Genomic DNA, 24,728 nt, shown 5'->3' on the forward strand with positions numbered 1-24,728 from the left:
ATCAACTGCATTATATTTTTTAAATGGTGGATAAAGCAATCAAGTGAAGGAATGTACTATTGAAAAATTTACTGAGTATACCTTCAAGTATGATGTGATACACATCACAAAGATGAAGGGACTGAAAATATTTAAAGGGCACATATTTTTTTCCTCAATGTTGAATATGAATAATGAAAGCAACTCTAGGTCAGAGCAAGATAAGCAATTGCTGGAGGCTCCTGAGAGCAAAGGGATAAGTGAAATAGCAGAAGTCCAAAAAATAAGGTCACTACCACTGCAAGTATAGTATTATTATATTATCTAGTAATAATTTTTAAAGAAGGTTTCTCAATGCCCTATATTTTATGTTAATTTTATATGTACATCACATAAATCGAAAGGCGCGGTTAGATAATTATTGTAAATGTGAAATAAAAGATATATACATTTTTTAAATTCATTTATTTAATACAAAGAATATAAATAATACATATTCTCGGAGTACACAGTCATTTTAATTGAAATGTATAAAATGCGTGTATGTAATAAACATGTATGATTTTACAATGATACCATGCCACACATTGATCAAAAAAATCAAAATTATTTTAAAAGGTGTCCTAATAATAAACTAACACTTTATATCTAAAATAATAAAAAAAAAACTTTATAATATCATAAAACAGAAATAAATTCCGTTAATTAAATAACCTTTGAGTCACGGTGGGAATACTTATTAATTTTTATAGATCTCTGATTTTCTCAGGTGGTACAATTAGCCTTTTTTCATTAGTATCAAAATATTGTTAACTTGTTCTTTTTATATAATTATAAATACTTGAATTTGTTAATTATTTTAATGAGTCAAAATCGAAACCATACTCTTAGTAGGTAAATCGACAAAATAATGTTAAGCTATAAACAATTTATGTGCTACGCATTATGGATGAATGGAGAAAACATATACATATAAGGACTATCGGGGATATCTTAAAAGCTTCGCAAACTTTAAAACATGTATTAACAGATGATTAAACATATTCTATTCATTTTATGCTTCCTAAATTACATTAGGCACTAGATTGGCAACCTACAAGGCACTATGCACTTAGCACAGCAATTTTAATCTAGATAACAACAACAATTTTTACTTTTTAATGTAATCAATTGTTTCTTTTTATTTTAATTACATGTTTCATTTGCTTATAGCTTGTTTCGCTCTATTTTTTATGCCGAAACATTAAAAATAAATTTTGCTAGATATGATACTTATGATTATTATTACCTAAGTATTATTTCGATTTTTGATATTTGAACTAATTTCCTATGTAGGTATATGAAGACCACTATTTCGCTTTATATTAGCATTATATACATATTCATATTTACAGAGCTGCGTAGCGAAATTATATATCTACGTAAATGTGGAATGTATTAGTTATAATAGCTTTACCGATTTACAATGGACACGGTAGTTAATACTGAAAAGATAACATTTTTTCACTATGGGTGTATTTATATATGTATTATAAAATATTACAATTCAATCCAATTATTTTAAAGTTTATACATACTTCACAAACTTAGATTTACCATTCATGTATCATACATTTCATGGATTTGTTTATAAATGCACGTGTATTTACTATTTACCACTGCAGTTTCTTGTCATTTAAAACTAGTATATCAATATTTAAACTATATAAACTGTACAACAATATAAAATATATTTTTATTATTTACAAAGGAAAGAGTCACTATCACGTTCACAACGATGAATGCAAACTACACTTGCTGTTCTCACCGATTTGCTCGGAAGACTTGGCACACGCGATACAAAGTCATAATTCATACTATCACTTTGAAATAGTTCCATACACTGTCTTTTCGGGTATATTTCATATGTAAGTCTTTTTAACTTTTTGTAAAGTGCCACATTTTAGATCCTTGTCGAGAGATTCCGTAGAATTGCGAAGATCGAGTGCACGCTCCTTACCAAGTTCAATGTGCAAATTATCTTGTTTTGCGAGGGGGCACACGTTCGCTACCATATTCACATTTTTGGATCTAGGTGGCATATACCCAGAATTCACATTCAACGGAGTTTCCAACGGACTTAATCTGAAAATAGTTAAAATATCGTTATTTTAAAATAATCGTAGGTAGCTATGTTCGTATTTTGAAGACACATTGATTCAAAGTTTATTAAATTATTATTGACATTAAGTTACCTGTTTAAATGATTGTGTTGTTCATTGAATGGCGAGGTATCGGTAAAAAATGGGTGACGAAATCGCCGAGAAAACAGATATCCGATTACAAAGCCCACCATTAATGTAACTAAGCATGAAGCCACTACAGCTGTTAAAAGTGCTTGTGCGCTATAAATGTTGCCATCTGCAGCTTCCACTGTCAATAAATCTGGAAAAAATGATAAATGTTATAAACAGTTCGCATTCTATCACACCCTCTTATCATTGAAGTTTTTCGAGAGGTTCCGAGGTACATGGAACGAAAATCATGTTAATTTGGTATTAAATATTATTTTATTAGTTTACCTGTTTCGTGCTTATTATCGTTCATATGCTTTTCTTCAGATAAGACGTTTGTTTCGACCACTTCGATTAAAATTTCATTTTGAATATCATCAGTCTTTTGTCGTAGATTCGGCTCAGATTGCGTTGGTTTTTTTGTCGCTGGGTTCCTATTGCTATGCCTATCGTTTGGCAAAAGAGCAGGAAGTTTATTACATATATCGGTCTTCCCATACTCCACGTTTTGTAAAAATCTTTCCGGATTCGGAAACTGTCTATTTCCCACCCAAGAACATTGCTGCTGCTTTGAGTCCCATGCACAATGAGGATCTTGTAATGCTACACATTCCCTAAAAATAGATAATTGCGTTTAGTTAAATATATAGAAATATAATCAAATCAATATTTTGAGTTAAACATGTGATCTTTTTTTTACCTGCATGATTGCACATTTGTGCAGTGAGATAAGGCCACGGCTCGTATGATATCTCCAGATGACACAATAAGTTTTTCTGTTGTAAGTGCGACGTGCATTTGTCTTATGGGCACGCCTTGTGGCAAAACTTGTACTTCAGATATTACAGCAGTCCTCACTGGATTTCTACTGTATTCGTCTACACTTGCATCAAACACTCCTTCATTGGAGGCGACATTCACAGCTTTAATTACTCTTCCGTCATCGGTACCAACATACATAACGTCATATTTATTTCCATTCATTGATTGAACTTGCGGATGTATGGCGATAGCTGAGAATCTGTATTGGAGGCTCACTCTTATAAGGATTGGACGTGCTAAGAAAGATGGAACTGCCTTGTCCATAAGTGGATGCGTTTTTATAAAATTAACGGCGGAGTCAGATAAAGTCCGACTGTCTTCTACGCATGATCCTGGTTGGGGATGTGGCACCTTTTCTTTTTCTAATTGCAACCAATTTGAGTTCATGCTTTCTTGCCCTTTAAATGGTCCCTCGAATGCGTCTAAAATATCTCTCATTGCAAATGCGCAAACGGCTGAGCCACCAATTGCGTTTTGAGGGGTAGTAAAAACTGCATAGACTATATCATTCCTGCTACCTCCACTTCCATATATACCGTTAATTATTTCAGTGGTTGCCTCTGCAAAAAAAGCAAATAATTATAATATGAAAATGATATCTATAGTTTATCCTATAAATATCTCCAATGTTAAATTATTCTACTCACGGATTTCATCGAAATAGAAGGGATAATCTCCAGGAATTGAACAATTCAGTCGCGTTTTTAGAAATGTTGTCCATCGATCACTAAAAGTGTGTGGTCCACCCTTGTCATTCAGACAAACTCTGGCTACTCTCGAGTAAACAGCCTGTGTGAAGATAAAAAGAAAATAAATAAATTATTTACACATTTAATAGATAACTACATAATTATAGTAAATCATATAAAAAATTCTTTAATTTTAACTTAAATTTAGATGAACTTACTTTTCCACAGTTCATGAATTCTACAGCAGTTTCGCGGTAAAAGAAGTAAACATGGCTGGTTGATGCCACTGCGCTAACGAAAGAAGGATCATTCAGTAGGCGTAAATCGGAATGTTCTGTCCTTACTGGTTCTCTATATATCAATGGATCAGTTCCAGAAAAATCAGCTGCCGTTGCCGTGTAGAGATGTCCATCTGGGAAATAAAAAATAAAAAATGAATAGCTGCAAATATACGAAGATATTATTAAAATAAATAAATTAAAATATTACCTACGGTTTTAGAAGTAAGTACATAGTTGTATTACCTACCTAACTACTTATAATGTGAAGTTTACAGAAAGTGCAATGTAACTGTACCGGTAATAATGTTGATTCATATCGTGAATCGTGCTCGGTACAGCCTCTCTGAAGAAGCACGGCTCTAATGGCATTAATATGCTGTTATTGCAAACTACTTTTAATTTAAATGCCAAAATAAAATAAAAAATACAGTTAATACATTGAGCATGTAACGTGAGATTAACCCCTTAGTGTAAAAGTGAAAAATTAAAGATATTAAAATTGGTAGATAATCTCCGTATACCTACGTATCAAAATAAGTCTTAAAAAATACCTGTAAAAATAGCAGTGGAATTGTGTTGCGGGCTGTATGGACATCTCCCGGTACCATCAAATTCTTCTAGGTGGTGATTAGGTGGATGCCGGGCATACCGCCGACACATCGGCTTGAAAGCATTGGTTCCACACACTAATAGCCGACCATGTGCTCGCGCGGCTACCCGTAGATAGTTTTGGCATTCATCTGCTGATTTGCCTTTTAATTGACAAAGTTCTCTATGTGCGTCAGTCGATTGCCATTCCAAACGCTGTAATAAAAAATAGTTCTTTATATTATTCTATTAAGGTACATTGTTATACTGTTTCGCAACATAGGTGTTATTTCACGGAAAAACACTTCTCTGAGAAATTCTATTCAAATTAATTAACGTACCAAATGCCAAATGTATATCGTATCAGTGCATGAAAATTTCATTGGTATATCGTAGTAGATACGCTTCCATATAATTTTGCCATTGTTGTTAATGGCATAATGCCAAAATTGCTTACCGACCTTACGCTTCCAAATGTAAAATAACATTATAGTTTGAATATGTGTGCAAATTCCAATACGTATTATTGCGACGAATAGGTAAGAACGATTCGATCGCGTGTTCATCAATCATGGGTTCATAACGTGACTACGATAATTCCATCAAATCATTGCGCATGCATGATGGAGATGTCTCTGGTAGAGTCTAGAGACCGCTTCATAGAATAATTAATCGATAATATTTATATGCGAATATATTTATAATACGTCATGTCTAATAGATGAATTATAAGCTGCACTTTCATTTATTTTAAAATTATAATGTCTAATTATAGATTTATAGTCGATATTATTCATAATTAGATAGCCCAATAACTACACTACAATACCTATGTATTTATCTACCTACTCATGGCTACGCACATCGTGAGAAAACCTATTCAAAAGTTTTGTATATATATGGGTCATTATACAAAAATGGGGTAACTTTTGAGGATATTTTGTTTACTATATTTTTTATATCAGATTGTTACAAATTAGGGTGTATATGATAGCTAATCTAATGAATATATTGTTCCAAATCGGGCCAGCCACTTTTTTAAATAGATTGTGAGATATTTTAAATTTTCTGGATTTGGCCTCCAGGGGACTGACGAGGCTAACATGGTACTGATAAAAAACTATAACTTGTAATATTCTTAAAGAAATTCAATGAAAATTACTACAAATCTCGCAGTTTTAATAATGGCACATGTCTTTTACGTACTTAACATGTTTAAAAATGATAATTAATAATATGTGATACTGGGAAAAACAATGTCTCAATTTTCAAAACAGCCTTCTGATATTTAACGCAACGTGAATATTCTTACTCTCTTACATAACTTTTACTACTTTGAATTAGTTTTACTTGATATTTTAAGTAATTCACAAACAATAGAAACAAAAAAACGGCCAAGTGCGAGTTGGACTCCTAACAAACCTATTTTTTATTATGTTTGTAACTTAAAATTTACATTTTTAGCAATTTTTCCTTTATCTGTGTTATAAGACGTTGCTATTTACCGAGTAGAAGTAAACTATAGTAGACTGTATACACGGCAAGCATCCTGTGTGTTTTTTTATTCCCTTGCGAATATTGAATTTTGTGGAAATTTGCAGTATTAACGGATGTAGGTATCTTTTGATTGCGTTGCGTTATAAGTTTGATTTTTTTACAGCCCCAAGGGTTCTTAATCTTGAGTATCCAATATAAATTTCAGATTGATACCTCCACGCGTTCCAAAAAAACGTCTTAACAGACAAACGGACAACAAAGTGATCCTATAAGGGTTCTGTTTTTTCCTTTTGAGGTTCGGAGCCCTAAAAATCTACCAATATTTATGTTAAAAGTACTAATTATTATAAAATTAAAAACCAAAGGCTCGAATGAAAGTCTCATCTGAGTTTTCATAAGAGCCCCTTGACATTTTTATAATGTTATTAAGTATATTAATTAACTTTTATGTTATTTTGAGGTAATTTTACTTCACAGTATTATACGTATACGTATTTATCTGATAAATATAAAAAGCTATGCCCTGAAAGCATCAAAATCAATAATTAAAAGAAAATAAGATCTTTTTAATAAAATTATTAGTAGTTTGTTTCAATAGCTCTTTTCTTTGCTACTGTTTTTTAAATGTTTCTTCCCTAGTCAAATTCAGTTTCTTTTAGCGTGGCGCATGATGTTTTTAACTGAAATATAATATAGAAATGCTTATACCAATAGCAATCAAGATAAAAGTTCCCAAAAATGATAGAATCATCAGTACTATGGGGCCCCGTCAGTCCTCTGGCGCGATATCTGACAAAGGACTGATGCCAGCGGATTGATGAAAAGGGACTTAATATGAGGTTATAATCACAAATTAGGTTTTTTTGCCTAATTTCTAATATCAACAAACTATATTTTTACAAATCATAGTTAACCATTTATATATGAAAATAAAAATCGGATTAACAATAAAATAACGACTCCCCATAGGACTGAAATGTTGACTGGCGCAGCAAGATTTTAGAGGACAAACACAACCCTAGCGCTGGTACAGTTATGACGGCCGTCAAAATATGCGGTGCACAAGTAACTTCATTACCAACATTAATACTTAGACAGGGATTTGACCTCGACTTGGTGATATTTAGCGAGAATTTCGAATTTAAAAAACACACAACGGACTGACTAGTGAAAACGATGACAAAGTTTAATTTTATTTTTTAAATAAGATGGAAAACATTGCGTTTTGAAAGTTGTAGTATATAATACTATGTACATCAAAGATTGTAGTGAATTAGTAAGTTTTCTTAAATCGATGATAATGTTTAAACGATAGTCACTTGATTGTTGGTTTTCGGAGTTGTGACATGCCAAAGTACTGACGTTTGAGGTATTAATTTATTATTTTTATTCATTTGTATTTTAAATAAAGGAGTGAAATTGAGTGACCAAATAAAGGACGCTTCATTGTTTTAAAATAGATTGTTATTTGAATAAAATATAATAAGACTTTGTTTAAATTGGCTGATGACATCGAGTTACCCCATTTTTGTATAATCACCCATATATATATATATATATATACATATTGATATATGGTAGTTGGTACAGAAGTTAAACAATAAAAGTAAACTATCTTTAGACTACAAGCCCGCATAGGACAAAAATATGGGTCAAATGAACCACCAGGGGACATATGTAGAACGATAGCAGAGCAAAAAATAATAAGATTCATCACTGTGCCGTCACTTGTAAACTGTCCAACTGAGTGCAGATGAGAATTGAAAAGTACAGGTAGACTCGGTAAATTTTGGTCATATATTTTTGTACGGCATTCTTAACCATCGATAGATCCATTAAAAATAATAAGAAACCGCTCAGTGCCGTACAAAAATGGTGGTCCACCAAGTCGGAATTTTTATTTAATTTCCGAGAGTTACCGGGGGTAAATTTGGTCATTTGACCATGTACGGCATCTGTGTCATACTATTGCTATACTGCTTTTAATCCATTATTCCGCAACGCCGTACAAAAATCATGGGGACAAGGGGAAAAAATCGAGAGTTGCAATCCCCTCTCTTTCCCCACTCCAGGGGGTCATTTGACTAAGTACGGCTTCGGTTCCAAAACATTATCTAGCACTCAAAAGTACTATTAAAAGCAATGCCGTCAAAAAATAATTGTTCTTTTAAATGTATACCAATAATCATCTTAATTTCATCGAATTCTTAATATAAAGAGCTGTAAGGTCATTTGACCCTGTACGGGAACTTTTTTTTTAACATGATATTGTAAAATTCAATTGTTGTATAGTATTGCCGTTCAAAAGAAACCGTTCTAAAAAAAGTTATAGAGAAATGCAAAACCAGAAATTTTGTTAAAGTTTAAACATCGAAGATTAATGAAATATAATAGTTTTCTACACTTTATCCGTTGTTTTAAATAGTATTAACATAGATAAATTAGGAAAAAACGATGCCGTACATTTTTGTGCAGACCACATCTTTTAGGCTGATGAAAGCGATGAAAGCTACAATTTTAAGGGTGCTTTATGGCCATTTGATACAGTACGGCATTAACATATTTTTACCCAACTACGGCAAAGCAAAAGGTGGGTTATGGTTGTTGACAGGTCATGTATGTATGTTCATCTATTCCCTCGTAACTTCTAAACTACTTATCAGAATTCGACAAATGAAATATCATTAGAAGCGTCTGAATTGTTCACTGGATAACCAGCGACTAGCTAGCTAAAGGCTATATGGGGTTTCACAAAATCTAATGTGGCGCCCTCTAGCGGACAAAACATACAGAGTAAAAAAATAAAGTTAAGATAAATATGCAGTGTTTGGTATCATTTGAAAGCGCTTTACTTGTACATTTTGAATATGTATATATTACTAGCATTTGCTTGTGACTTTACCTGTATTCATGGACTGATTGCATATAATTCACATCTTTTCGTTCATAGCTTTTTTATTAGTTCATCAATTTAACGGAGTCCATTCCACCTGACTCCGACTTTCCAAGGTGATAATTAACCACCTCGAGCTTCTTAATATTAATGTATATTTATATTTTATTATAAAAATATAAAGCAAACATTTCGTTATATGGATTTTTTTCTTTTTCAGATTTTTCCCCTTTGAACCAACGAAAATGTACGGCACATGAAAAAATATTATCTATGCATAAAATACTTTAAAAATAAATTTATTTCGTGTTGTGTCAAATGACCCCCTGGAGTGGGAAAAGAGAGGGGATTACAACTCTCGATTTTTTCCCCTTGTCCCCATGATTTTTGTACGGCGTTGCGGAATAATGGATTAAAAGCAGTATAGCAATAGTATGACACAGTTGCCGTACATGGTCAAATGACCAAATTTACCCCCGGTAACTCTCGGAAATTAAATAAAAATTCCGACTTGGTGGACCACCATTTTTGTACGGCACTGAGCGGTTTCTTATTATTTTTAATGGATCTATCGATGGTTAAGAATGCCGTACAAAAATATATGACCAAAATTTACCGAGTCTACCTGTACTTTTCAATTCTCATCTGCACTCAGTTGGACAGCTTACAAGTGACGGCATAGTGATGAATCTTATTATTTTTTGCTCTGCTATCGTTCTAGATATGTCCCCTGGTGGTTCATTTGACCCATATTTTTGTCCTATGCGGGCTTGTAGTCTACTTGTGAAACCTCCCGTTAGCAGTAGGATGTAGAGCATACATAATGGGTTAATATAGCGCAGTGACAGAGAGTCTTGTGTTTGCACAAGATTAGAGACATAAACCAGAAGCTAAATGCTGGCTTTACTTGTCATTTGGCTTACGAACGGTGCGAAATTATTGGTTATATGCATACAGATATGATACATATAATATATGTCGTGTAGTGTTATCAAACTGGAAGTGATAAGATAACACTTCATTGCATTTTGTTAAAATGAAATCGAGTCTTAAAAATATTGATTAAATATAAGTAGCTACATATTTAAAAACAAAAAAAAAAAATATATTTAGTGCTTGTTTAAATGCTTACCTGTTCAGTATTTTCGGAGAGGTCATATAAGCTGAGGTTGTAGACCATACTCCTGTAGAAAAAAAAAGAAATATTACTTCTTAATATTATAACTCATATAGCAAGTTCTGCACTCATGCATTGAAGTATGTAATTTAAATATTGAAAAAAGAATCGTCCCCTCTTTTAATCATTGAGAGCGCTTGCACATAGAAAATAGCCTGACTGTAATTTGACTGCATTCCTCACATATGGGAATAGAATAGAAATACCAATAAAGGCATCCGATACAGGCAATTATGTAAAAACAACGAAGACCATTTCAATACAGATGCACAAAAGTGGTTGCGCGCAGCTGCTCAAGAATATTTAGTCTGCTGAATAGAGACATTGGCATTCGAATTATTCGCATACACAATGAAAACATCGGAAGTTTATTGCGTTGCATTTATAGCTCATTTACAGCATGTGTCTAGCTCAGGAATAGGCTCTACAAAATTATATTTAATTTTCAATTATGCAGGTAGGCCGTAGGTTCATAATTTACAAAAAATCGTTTTAGAACTTAAGATCTATTCAGTATCTTTTAATATTTTGAGGTAGATAATAAGGCGTCTTAAGTTCATTCATTATAAAAAATATACTTATACTATAATATCAATATACATATATGTAGTAGAAAACTCAAAACAACAATCACTCACCTTCCTCCAACTAAAATTGAAAAATCATCTTTATCTAAAATACGGAAGTGGTTTGGTCCCGTAGTGTTGCCCACGAACTGTTCTGAAGTTTCATCGCCTGCAACAATGCAATTTATTAAAACTTCTAGGTAAGCTGCTAAAACGTGGTGTAAAGATGAATTATTTGCTCAGTAAATAAGCGAGTCAATAGACCATGTGTGTGCAGTTGCCCTACAACACCCGCTTAACCACGTTATTTGGATTCTGTTACAGAATTCCGCTTAGGGTTGCCAATATAACGCCTCATTGATTTAAGCACGCATAGTTTATTACCCTTCGGTCAACTAGTCGTTAAAGTTTGTATTCAAACATAAATATCGATCAGTAAAACGCTTAGGTTGTTACTTGTTCATTGAGCATTTTACTATGTTTATTAATAAAAATATACCTAAACTTTACATAAATGTATTAATTAGGTTTGTATTTACTATTTACTCTTAATTTTTTTTTATCTAATTTATTATATTATAATTGAGAATGTGGATCATATGTGGGTTTTAAACCTCACTTATTCATGCATTGAACAATGGTACCATTGTCTGACGATAAATATAACAATGAAATTTTTCGATTTCATAACAATTGGTTTGCAGTTCTCACGTGTCAATCTGTATAACTTTAGCTGGCTGTTTTACACCTACTTCTTTGGAAACGCATAAATGTGGAAATTTTAGTTAGGAATATGACCCATCGCTCGTTTACACAGTAATATTGATGTCAAGATTGATATTAGTATTGATGACGAATAATGAAACAATGATCTATCGTACTGGTGTTATTGACAACCATTCATTAACGTTTATGGATTGAATAAAAATTAAGCGGCAGTTTAAGTTGTCCTAACAATTTAATTGCATATTATTTTGTGTTGACATACTTTTTAATGTAAGTACTTGTTATTTCTATTAAATAGATAATGGTTCTCTGTAAGGACTTCAGTAAAAACAAAGTTGACTAACATGGTACTGGTAGATAACTACAGGTTTTTTGGAATGCAGCTGTCGTAAAGGTAGACCTATAAAAATATTTAACCAAAAACTTACGATTAATAGTTCTAAATCTCTGTTTCACTTACCATATTTCACATGTATCCGAGCATTGGCATCAGGCATCCACGCGTGGACAGTGGATGCTAAAAGTATTAGGACCGCGCTGGCGACGGCCATTTTGATTTAGAATTGGATTCTTCTTATTAGCTCCATTCTTTAGTGCACTCTGAAACAAATGCACCATCTTTTTAAATATTGTAGCAAAATTTAATCATGAAATTGTCTTATAAATAATTCAAAGGATCTTCCGTTGATGTATGCTGGATAGGGTTATCCGCCGCTGAATGTATTATACTTTATTTGATCGATACTCACATACATTATGTAACTTTTGAAATTATTTTATCAAACTCAATACGGCTAATATTGCTGTATATTTTCAACATTCTTTCGATGGACATAATTCAAGACAGCTACGTTATTATTTAGGTAAACTAAGAATAAGTAGTTTCAATTTGAACACAACAACGTTTAAGTATTGCATTAATTGTTCACTAGATACCAAATTATCGCAAGGTAGATACGTTGCGATAAGATAACCTATAGGTGCCTACACTAAATGCACCTGTTCCATGTAATGAAAGAACTTAAAATTACAAAGAAGCATCGTTACTCGTTAAAGCATTAATTGAAGAGTTTTACATGAGATATGCAAATAATCGTGTTTTAAAGAAACTGCTCGGCGAGCGATAATTCTCATCATCGCATCGTCCATATGAAGCACGCAGCATGCATCCGTGCGCGTCAGTCAGGATTCGCATTCTAGTTTTTTACACTAACTATTCTTGTGATCGTGAGAACTTAACTTGACTTTTTTCTGAATGGGAATATAATTTTTTTACTCGCTACTGCATACGCTTTGTGAAATCACTTTGTGCATTGCTTGCAATTTTCTTTGTAACATAATTGAGTAGATATGTTATACTCAGACATTTTATATGACGGATTTATTTAATACTAGCTTTCCGCCCGCGGCTTCGCCCGCGTTTTCAAAGAAAAACCCGTTCCCGTAGGATTTCCGGGATAAAACCTATCCTATGTCCTTTCTCGGGTATCAAAATATCTCTATACCAAATTTCATGCAAATTGGTTCAGTAGTTAAGGCGTGATTGAGTAACAGACAGACAGACAGAGTTACTTTCGCATTTATAATATTAGTATGGATGTATAACGAAGCATAAAGTTTCAAGAAATTTAATTACTGCAATACCTACTAAACAATTGTTGATATATAAACGACAATGTTTAAAAATAGAAACCCCAGACTTGACACATTAACATACATATTTAATAATACAGAAGTATTGTGCATCGTTTAATGTTACATATTCCCCGCTGCAATACCTAATATAATTAAAGCGTTTGTTATGTTTGAAAGGGTTGATAAGTACAATGTAACAGAAGGCGTGCGTGTGGGTTGCAATGTACGTTCAGATGCGATGGTATAAATAAGAATGTACCGTCAGCAGTGCTTCAACCTAAATTCCAATTATAAAGTTACTACAATAATTTCATTATTTAAAAATATTCATAAGTTTTTAGGAATGCGTCAATTGTTTAAAAATAAAGCCTAGAAAACAATCAAAGTTCTATCTAGTTTCTCATTTCAATTATTCACTCGTTTTAACTTGTTATTGGATTTTCATGTATTTCATTAGTTTCTGTGGATATACTCTGTGGAATAATTGGCGATGTTTATGCATGAGCCACACAGGAATGATATTCTTTTATAGAAACCAGCCTTGCCTGCAGTCAACGACATCTGTTATGAAGGGTAATAGCAAAAGTAATAAAAATGACATAGCGTACACTAGCATCGAATACAAAATAAGGAGATATACATTATACACGTAAAGAAGGCATTCAGATGAATACTTAATAAAACGGGTTGGAGTTCTATGGTTATGTAAATGTGTTAATCGAAATGCCGTGTTCGTTTATAGCTATTTTATCCAATAACAATGGTATTTTTATTTATATGTAGCCTTGTTGAAGATTAGATATAATTTATTTGGTCTATTTTCCATCTTATTTATAGAGAGTTGATTTATACGAGCAGCTATATCGTGTTATAAATGCCTATTAATTAGGTACGTTTTTAATACATTATGGCGGCTTCTCAACCGGATTACCCCACGTTGTGGCGTGGCCGAGATAGGGCTGTAATTATGAAGATATGTGGTTGATATCCGAGCCTTGGGCAGTGGTAATGCACAAACGTCCCTTGCGATCCCACGAGACTCGGGAAGTCGCGGTTAAGTTTTTTATCATGTATAGCAGGAGAAATGTATCATATTAGTTTTCATTAATCATATATAAAAAGTGGGTCAGTAATCAGTATAAGTTTATATTTAAGTATATGTAAAGAGGAAATTTTATAATTTTAATGCATTTAAAAAGTTAAACTTTAGATAAGGGAATGTAGTTAGTTATTGCAATAAGAATACTTTGATATGTTAAGACTCTACCTGCAACTTAATGTTAACACTTAACATTTAAAAATAATTAATGCTCTATATAAGTTTGAAAATATCGCCTTGACTGAATGTTTCTTAATGGGTAATAATTTTACACAATAAAATTTAAACTAGTTTAGAAATCAGAAAAAAATCACTAACCAGGTTCCATTAAGTTTTATAATAAAACCGGCTTCTATTAAGTTTTTTAATAAAACGACAAAGAAACAAAGTTAATGGTTATTTTATATTTTATATAATATTAAAATAAAGCCAAGTATGTTTTTCTTAAACTTGTTTTATCTTTTAATTTGAGATATTGTCGATATTATAATAACAGCTATCACAGACCAACAGTAGATACTACAAGAGCCTACAGTAGGTTTCAGGAAGAGCCGGTTCGATAGTATTTTATTGAAGACGCATAATATGAATAGCTATCTATTATTTAAGTTTAAACTTACAAATCAAGACTTTTCTTTAATACATTATACAAATTTGTATTATACAAAATATTGTTCTCATATTCGATTTCCTACCTACGTACTCTATAATCTTTTTAACTCTATAACTTCCTATTCGATGGTAATATTTTACGAACTTAATTCGTAAGACTAGACAGGTTCAATAGAAATGATACTAAAATTATTATTATACATATCGATGGACCTATAGGCGCTTATTTTATGCGTTAAGTATGCATTTTGTAGTATCTATTTATGTAAATAAAGTAATTTAATTTTTTTTCTCTATAAAATTAATGAAATTCGTTTCTTATTATTCGCTTTAGTAATTACTCTGAAGATGACGTTATCAAATTATTTATTGAAAATGTCTACATTATACAAATAACTTTGAACTTAATCATCTGTGAATTATCCTATAATTACTGTCATTTGTATATGAATATTTAAACATTATAAAGCAATTTACAATCGTTATATACCTATGTACACAATTTGTTCCACCCTAAGTATGCATCTAAATGAATATTTCTAACTCAACATTTGTTAACGAGCTGAAACATTAGTATTGGAATTTGGGCTGTAATAGATACTATAAAATTTTGTTATTAATATTTCAATTCAGCATATTGCGCAAATGTCGTACACAAAAAATCCAATAAAATATTCAAATGTAGGTAATATAATATGTATATTGCTTACATTTATACCTAATCGTACCTAAACGAACCACTATATTTTTTGCAAGTTGCTGTAAACATTTTATAACATATTAAATTGAATTCCTAAAGGGAATTGATCATACGGTTCAGAATCAGTATATCCAATCATATAACAGTTTTCTTATTACTATATGTGAGAGAATTACAACAGAGACTTGTTATGTGGCTATACCTTCCTATTAGAATGTACTCTTTGGTGTACAATATAATGTCGATATTGAATTGATATGGAATGCATGGGGTTACGGACCATACTACTACGGTTTATATTTCTTGAGTCAGTAGCTCGAAGGGATAGTCTCCGACATATACATATATAAATAAGGAGCACCACTTACGCTACCTGATATAAGCAAGTACTATATGTAAGTTAAAGATTAAAGCTGATGATTGAACGTTATAAAATGTAGTATGTGATAATATATTCTTAGCATACAAGATTTTCTATGAAAGATCGTGGTATTATTAAATACAATTATCATTATCTTGTGTCGTGTGTATGACGCATGCGCCACGCAGGACGTTGATAATGCGATTCATTCATTAAAAACTTAGTTGTGATTGTACCATTGATTTTTCTATTTATAAGTCCAGAGAAAGATATATTTAATTTAGTCAAGGATTGGTCATCTATCACTTTGCTACCAGTGACGGGGTGATTTTTTATGAGTACCTATAAAAAATAAACTAAAAATACAATAGTTTCAAAGGTATGAACTGAAAAAAGAATTGTACCTAATACAAAAACGTATTAAATATAATTACTTTAAATTGATACAGCTTTACTATAGTACATATAATACGATATTGCTAATGTTACCTGAGCAGACAAAAATAATATGGTATCAACAAAAAAATAAAAATGTTTTTAGGTAAAATAAATGGGTCTAACCGTTATATTTGCTACCAGGTTAAGTTGTTATTTAACCTCTATAATTAGAGCGACGCTTGGATAGAGTAATTACAGTTCGTTGTGAGTGGCTTATTTCGAAAAAAAAAAAAGAAAAACGTAAAATATATAGAGGAAGCCTTTTGTTTCGAGCGATTTACTCTATGTATCATTGAAACCTTATCTAAAAGAACAGTTACTAATTTTTAGATTATTTTTGATAACATGGCAGTGAATCAGTATTAAATGTCGTATTTTGACCCAGTCACGTGTTTCTAATGTGTGTCAGGTTTATAATTTCAATTTTAATGAATCAATACTGTATTGAATATGTTATACTCGTACATTAATGGCATGTATCACATTACTAATAACAGGATAATTATTTTGGATTATCCAAGTATAACATTAGGTTAGGGTTTATGTTGAAAATTTAGCCTTATTTTTGACATGACGTGACGACTTTCTTTTTTTACAAAAGTGTTCCTGCATTACAGGGTACATAATTATTACAATCAATGTTTATGTAATTATTAAATTATTAACATGCTCAAATATATTTTTAATATTATATCTAATATTTTAAAAGTTTTGGTTATTTACCATATAAACATTAGCTTATTCAAAACGAATAATTATAGAGTATGTTATGTAAGTATGTCTAGTAATAATAATATAATTTTCCTTTAACATTTCATATTTTTTTATACAATTCATTTTAACATTCACCAATCGAAGTTCAATGTAAATATTGTTTCGCCGTGACTTAAATTTAATATCCAAAAGTCTATTCCTGTGAAACTTGTCTGAGCAATAACTATGAACTTTAATCTCATTTCTATACCAATATACAAAAGTTATAGAGTTTGTTTGCTTGAACAAGCAAATCTCAGGAAGTACTGGTCAATTTGTTTTTATCACTGAAAATTATTTCAGTGTTAGATAGATCATTGATCGAGAAAGGCTATATGCTCGGTATATATCATCACACTCCGACCAATTGGAATAGAGCAATGTAGGTAAAACAAGACAACAAGATTTTTACTTGATTATCTAATTTTGTAATTACTATTTACTAATAATTATTTCAATATTACTGTATCATTACTGATGATACTCTGACTGATGATACTCTACTGATTACTCTTAATACAAATTGATATGTTATTGAATTAGATACAATTACCCATATTTTTAATGAAAATGAATTAAACTTCTGTAAAGTTATCTAGAACCTTTAAATAAAATAATTCGAAACCCAAAACTCTACAAAATCGAATATGTATTAAGAAAAACTAAACGAGTCCGTATGTACCATATGTAGAGACTCTTATATGTGAAATTACTAGTCAATAACAAGTCAATAACTGCGTTAAAAACAACCGACTTCAAACTTGCACTTGCAACATTTACAAATACAGACAAAAATGCTCATAAAATAAAAACTACTGGGCCTATCCGAATAAATTTTTTATGGGACCAATTCGACACCATCCCGCATCGAACAAAAAAAGAATCACGTAAATCGGTCCAGAAACCACGGAGTAATCGGGGTACATACATAAAAAAAAAAAAATATACCGGCCGAATTGATAACCTCCTCTTTTTTTTTGAAGTCGGTTAAAAAAGTTTACAAACTTTCCACCAAAACTCTACATAATCGGTCATGTTTAAAAATTCAAATGAGTAGATACTAGATATAACAACTTCATTTGAAACCATGCTAGTGTGTAGACTATAATTAATATGGTTGAAATTACACATCGAAAAAGTGTCAAAAACTTTACATAATCGATCATATTATGAAAATCTAACGAGTCAATACAGCAACAACATTTGAAACCGGGCTAGTTTGTAGAGACTCTATTATAGTTGAAAGTGAACAAAAACTTTTGTGCTTTAAGCTCTACGGTTTACCCCGTGGAGCGTTGACTTGCCTGCGTCCCTGTGCAACGGGCCCAATTGCTTTTGTAGGGACTCCATGATTTACGATTAGCTTTTTTTAATCTTTTTTGAACAAAAAATTTTGGACCTTTGTTTAATGGTTCTAGGCGACCATAAACGAGTTATAAATAATGTTTTGTTTAAAATAATGAAGTTTAGAATGTTTAAAATAATCATTACATTTAATAGTTAGTTTTAATATCTATGAAATGTTATAGAAAGTTTCGTGGATATTATTGCATATTTATATAATTATTGTACTAAAATACCTACTATAATAAGAATTAATAATATTTTTAGTATCCATGTAGTTACTTTTAATTGAAATAGTCACGTCTTGCGTTTAATTTATAATTTAGGTGTCATGCAAGTAAGCAGTTTATTATGATTATGCTACAGAATGCAATTTTACGCTGTGTCCTCTGTAAACGTTACATATGGTGACCCTAGTTTAGTGTCAACAATACCCGCTCTTCCCTTCCCTACATCTAGGACTTTTTGTAACGTGCATGCTCCACTGTCTACAATATTTATAGCAAACTCAAACGTGGACACTCACCCGCGTAAATTATTCACCGTCTTAAGTAATCCAAAGACATCCGTATCACTGTTTTTAGCTCACAGGTCATCGCATCGTTAGTACACACACTCCTGATTATTAACACTCTTATAACTTTTTAAATAAACGGGTCACCGACCACATCAGTATCACAAGTCGTGTATCACTTCGGCATCACAGAGTCGTAACCGGTTTGTTAGTAGGTGTAGCGTAGACGTAGCTTGGCGTTGTTTACAGTGAGCGCGCTCAGCGCTGTCGACGTGGGACAAGCTGGCACACACCAACGTACACTCGCGTCGCACTCAGGCCCGGCACTGGCCTGGCACTTGGCGGCGGGCGAGCGCGGGGAGCCCCGCTCCTCTGAAACTTTGTAACTCGAGGCCCGACTGGCCAACTCGCTCGACTAGCTTTTCTATCTCGTTTACTACATGCGCGTGCGTCGTTGCCACGTTCACCTCTCGGTCTCGGCGCTCCACGCGTTGCCAGTTTCACATAATTTTTTGTTTTGTGTTGACGCTTTTAAATGAGGGGCCATAAAATAGAAATGGATTTCAAAGAACAATTTAAGAGCCGAACGATAGATGTTGATACAAAACGAAGTGGATAGCCGTTGTAAATACTAACTCTATCAGTCAGGGAAAATGTATAAAGATAAAGCTTTTACGAATAACGTTAAGAGTTAAGTTGATGCCCTACCGGTTGACCTGCCTCAAACTTTCTATTGTAAGAGAAACTGACATAATGTAGAGTCCGTAGTACTAATATAAATTTGTATTTTTCCACGTTTCTAATAGAAAAACGTTCGATGGATTTATTAAATATACAAGCTTGCAAAGGTTGTAGAGCGCATTATATATTCGTATCCCTTATCTAAGGTAGACAGGACGCTCTATCTTAGGTCCGATATTGGGGAACGTGTCAGGTGCTACCATTTGGGTTGATACCTGCTCCTTTAGTATTATTATCAGATTTATTAAAGCTAACCTTTTTTATGGAACAGTGAAATAGTATATGCATTAACTTGAATCTTTGGTTCAATGTATGTACATGGGATATTTTTCTTTCTTCATAAATTTTTTATAGAGCATTTTGTATTTGAATAATATTATAGTTTTCTCGAGTCGCAGGTAATGTGCCTGCCATTTATACGCATCTGGTGGATCTTCATGTTCCTTTTATGAGATACCAGATTTAGATTATTTATTGAGCCTGGTAAAAATAGCCGATGGCTTATGTTAAGCGGGTTTACGAATGAAATAAGAAATATTCGATAAACAAAAATGCTGTTAACCCATAATGTAATGTAAGAGTGCATGTATTTGTGTTTTATTTTTATAATTATAATGACTTTAATCGGCTTTATAGCAAATATGTAGTAGAGGATAATAATATATTAAATAAGATATTACATATTACTAGCGGCCCGCCCCGGCTTCGCCCGTGGTACATATGAAAAATAGATGTTGGCCGATTCTCAGACTTACCCGATATGCACAGAAAATTTCATGAGAATCGGTCCACCCGTTTCGGAGGAGTATGCAGACTAACATTGTGACACGAGAATTTTATATATAAGATATAACGCCTCAAATCGTTGCAATCATAAAGATAGAAAACATTAGGCATGAACCAAAATTCATATCATTCAATATGTAGTCCTAGGAGGCACTAAATCATCTTGACTTTGTCCTACAGTGAAACTATGAAATCAACTTTCCTATACTGTAATTGAACGTTTCATGAAATAGTTCGTCTATAATAGAAAAACATTTCACCCAATCCCGGCCATATAAACATAAACTTTATCTACATTCACGATATCCATTTAAGTAAAGGCAAGTACAGTTGAACAGAGTTGTAAATGTGGGTCAGAACCAGTTTTTGTTCGAACTCATATGTAACAACGCACTCCTTTAAGTGTAGAACGAACGCCTATTCGGTAATTAGATACATTATGATATGTTATGGAACTGGAAAATACATTATCATCTCGTGGGCGGCCGGGGATTTCATTGTTTATTTCAATTACATATTATAAATTACAATTAACTATATGTTGTATCATCATCCTCCTCGCTCCCGGATTTGATGTCACCTATGTATTCTAAGCTCCTGTTATATAAATATACCTATCTATATAAAAAATACATGCGTATATACATGCCATAGAGTATAAAGTCACTTACAAATAAGTTAGCGAATAACACGTGCTCGGAACAAGGCATTGAGATTTATTTAACTAGTGATTTGATTTTCCTTACCTGGCTAAAAGGTTAGGTTACCTTCCTAACAAAAAATGTTCCGCGTATAATGGTAGCATATTTATTTTGAGTTATACTATTTGCGTATATTCTTTATCGTGCGTGTATTTTGCGTGTATTCTTTATCCAGCTATATAAATGATATTTTTTTGGTAAATCTGGCTGTCATGTGGCAAAGATCAAGTTTCATGTTAGCATTTTTTTTAAATTCATTCACTTTTATAATATTCCAAAATTGATTGACATAAATTGGGTGGATTTTTTCTAAAGTTAACTAAAATTATGCTATATTTTCTATTGTAGCTGAAACACATTCTATCAAAATACGTCCGTTGTATGAAATAATTAGGTATGTTGGCAAATTAAACGCAATGCGTTTATGAATGGCAATGGTTATAATATGAGCCATTATGTTTTACAAAGCAATGTTAACATTCTCCTTTAATAAATCATCGTCATGTTGTATTACAATTTTTACTCAAAATAAGTCGCTTTCGCTTGTTCTTCAGACGAAGCAACTAATTATTAAATATTATTATTAGTCAAAATAGATTTATATTTTTCGTTAAGGTAAGTACATCTTGTATATTAAATAATTTAATTTAATAAACCTTTTCGTTAAGGTGTACATATTTAATTGATGTATGGAAAGAAGAAAGGAAAGACATGTACCTACAAACTGTAGTTTGACTTCTGAATCCCTCTCATAGGTACTTCAATGAAGTGAGAAGTTTTTTGGAATACTTTCAATGTACCCAATTTTTTTTTAATTTCATTATCGCACGAAATAAGTTCAGGGTTTACATTTAACTTTTTTTATTTTCATACTGAGGTCGCTGTAACGTAAAGTTCATTAGCATAGTATCTAACCCAGTTCGCTGTATCTAGCTAATTAGAATTAGCGTCTTTGTCTTGTGATAACATTTCTTTTTATCAGACAGTGACATTAAAAACAAATTCGTGTTTCATATCGCGTGGTATTCGTACCTACTCTTGATAACGTTAATGAATTGGATTGATGTATAATTCTCTAAAATTATACTTCTATAAATTTATAATACTTAAGACTCCGCTTTCTGAAAGAAAAGAAAAAAAAAGAAAATCCTAGGTTGATTATATTCGAGTCTCGAGTGTTATATAACCAAGCATGTATTGCTATAAATGGGATATCTAATCGCTGTGGTTGTCTATAGATTTATTTTTTATTCAATCACACACTCGCCGTTATCTAATTAGGATAAAAAAATTACAAACAGGTATTCATAATCACCATCAGAAGCAGGTAGGTGCAAGGTGGCCATAGCGTGTCCCAGTCAATATTTGAGAGTCGAACATATAATATAACTCCGTCTAAGTCGGTCGCTCTATTCTCTAGATTTACGACAGGATATGTCTTATCAGCACTATATCATCATGTTCTTCGAGGACTATGTATAGTTTTTAGTAAGGGATAATAAAAATGAATTATCGAGGGTAAATATGAATATAAATATGGCAATAATCTGAATTTATATTTTACGTAAACTGAAACTAAACTCTACCATATTTATATTTTTTATCTTTTACAATAAAAAACAAACTTGAGGTTGGCGAATTGTTTCAAATCCAATTTTTTGTTCCATTCAAATTTGTTTCTTTTTAATATCCAAGATAGAATCTTCGGAACCGTTAAGAACGAAGATACACCGAATAACTTCTTATCTTTTAAATGATACAATTTATAATTAACTTATGACAGATATGGCATTTAAACTACAGTAGGTTCAAATTTCGGAATCTGATATGATACGCTTTATAGCGAAGCTTATTTGCATATCAGAGGCGGGTGTGGTTAAAGCTGAAGGGGACAATATATTCCGGAGAAAGACGTTACTATCTCATTCAGTACAAAATAGTACTAAGAAAGGTGGAGAATACTGGCGACTTGCCATTACCGTTTAGATATTTAAACGCGAATTGCTTGCAGTGCTGCAGATTAAAGTAATGTTAGATTATTACTTAAGTTATAGCTTGAATTCAATTTCAATGTTTAAATATTTTTTTAAAGAAATTAAGTTAATCGTACCAAAATAGTTTCTTTGTGTGGGACAGAATATTTAGACTGTTGCTTAAACCTTCTCCCTCCTTTTCTTTTCCTTCACCTTATTTTTTCAGCATTGAATGCTGTTTATAGTTTATGAATATATCAGAATTTATGAGTTCACGTAGAGAAGTTATATGAATTTCAAAGACTATCACAAGCTGTTCACTAAAATAAGATATCTGATCCCAAGCCAAGATTGCAGACACATTTTTACATAAATGGCATTTAGCGCTTTATTCACATTAGTAGGGGCGGAATATCAAGAAGGGTTTAACGGCATCATCCTCCATTTAAGCGAGCCACGAAACCACAGTTACATCGTTTTTCAACTGTTCAGATAAGACGCCTAGTGCGCCATTTGTCATTACCACCCCGCTTCGTGAGGTTCGTTTTTCTTAAATTATCACTCGTTTACAGGGCTAAACGAAAAAGGGTAGAGATAATAGAAGAATAAAAACAGACGGCAAATTTGTCGCGTTTCAATGTGCTTTGTTTCATTGCCTTTGCTAGTGGTAAAAAAAAGATATTTCTATGTTTCAATTTTAATTGCATTATGATTTCATTTTTTCGAGAATGACTTAGTTTTATCATCAACGGGGTATTATGATCATATATACACATGTGCAATTAATATGGTCCAATATTTGATGAAAATACAAAACCAATCTAAAAACTATGTACATTGAAAACTCAGATAAAATCTAATAAAATTTTCTAATTCAAACTTCAATTAGGTACCAACACACATTTAATTAATTTGATAATGAGCAATAAACAGTGTGTAAATTTAGTTGAAATGGAACGTTCATTTGATGATAAGCGTCTATTTGAGGTTGGTAAAGCGGATCAAAGCATTATTCTGAGAGATATTACAGGTGGCACAAAGCGCGGGACATGTTCACTGCCGCTGACGATCTAATTCCAAACAAATGCAAATTGAACGGGTGCGGGTGGGTACATGCTGGACATCCGCTTAATAGCGGAGCATTGTGTTCGTTTCGCTAATGGCCGGGTAATTGTTCCGAGGTCACAAACGGTCATACGCCTCACCTGGATTCTGCACTCTTTTATCACAGCTTCGATTCAGCATGCCATCCCGTATTTTGAGCATTCAGGCCATGTTACACGCTTGAAGAGTGCGGAGTAGAATGCGCTTTGCTTTCATCTAAATACGAAAATCAAACTTTTCTTTCAACATTTTATTTCCAACAATCAGCAAAAGATTGTTTTTGTAAAAACGTATTTTAGTTTTAGCTGCCTGATCCGGCTCACTCGAGTTGAACGGGGAGTGAAAAGATTTTGAAAAAGATCCCGTTATTCTTAGTAGAATACTATGCTAAGCAATAATATTCAACTTCTCTATAGCAAAATTTGTTAGAGCCTAGGCATTCAACGCAGAAAATCAGATAAGTACGAATATTTACA

At 32.4% G+C, this 24,728-nt stretch overlaps 1 protein-coding gene across 1 annotated transcript; it reads right to left on the reverse strand.

The window, feature by feature from the left end:
• Positions 1 to 425: 425 nt before the first annotated feature.
• Positions 426 to 19,300, reverse strand: Sema1b (Semaphorin 1b). Its single transcript, XM_090102919.1, has 11 exons — positions 18,960 to 19,300; positions 11,952 to 12,091; positions 10,838 to 10,934; positions 10,155 to 10,206; positions 4,596 to 4,848; positions 3,982 to 4,175; positions 3,722 to 3,863; positions 2,953 to 3,634; positions 2,541 to 2,866; positions 2,214 to 2,403; positions 426 to 2,103 (listed from the first exon to the last, which is right to left on the reverse strand). The coding sequence occupies exons 2-11, from the start codon at positions 12,040 to 12,042 to the stop codon at positions 1,881 to 1,883; spliced, it is 2,250 nt and encodes a 749-aa protein (XP_089959045.1). The 5' UTR covers positions 12,043 to 12,091; positions 18,960 to 19,300; the 3' UTR covers positions 426 to 1,880.
• Positions 19,301 to 24,728: the final 5,428 nt, after the last annotated feature.

The sequence above is a fragment of the Colias eurytheme genome, chromosome 6 (genome assembly GCF_061535395.1).
Source record: "Colias eurytheme isolate Ceu_HAF_F1 chromosome 6, ilColEury1 Martin Lab GWU primary, whole genome shotgun sequence".
NCBI classification, from domain to species: domain Eukaryota; kingdom Metazoa; phylum Arthropoda; class Insecta; order Lepidoptera; family Pieridae; genus Colias; species Colias eurytheme.

Coding starts and splice junctions, on each gene's coding strand:
- Sema1b (XM_090102919.1), bottom strand. CDS start 12,042: ATGGCCGTCGCCAGCGCGGTCCTAATACTTTTAGCATCCACTGTCCAC. Junction 10,935..11,951: donor TCGGATACATGTGAAATATG/GTAAGTGAAACA, acceptor GCATTGTTGCAG/GCGATGAAACTTCAGAACAG. Junction 4,849..10,154: donor TCTCCGAAAATACTGAACAG/GTAAGCATTTAA, acceptor TTTTTATTACAG/CGTTTGGAATGGCAATCGAC.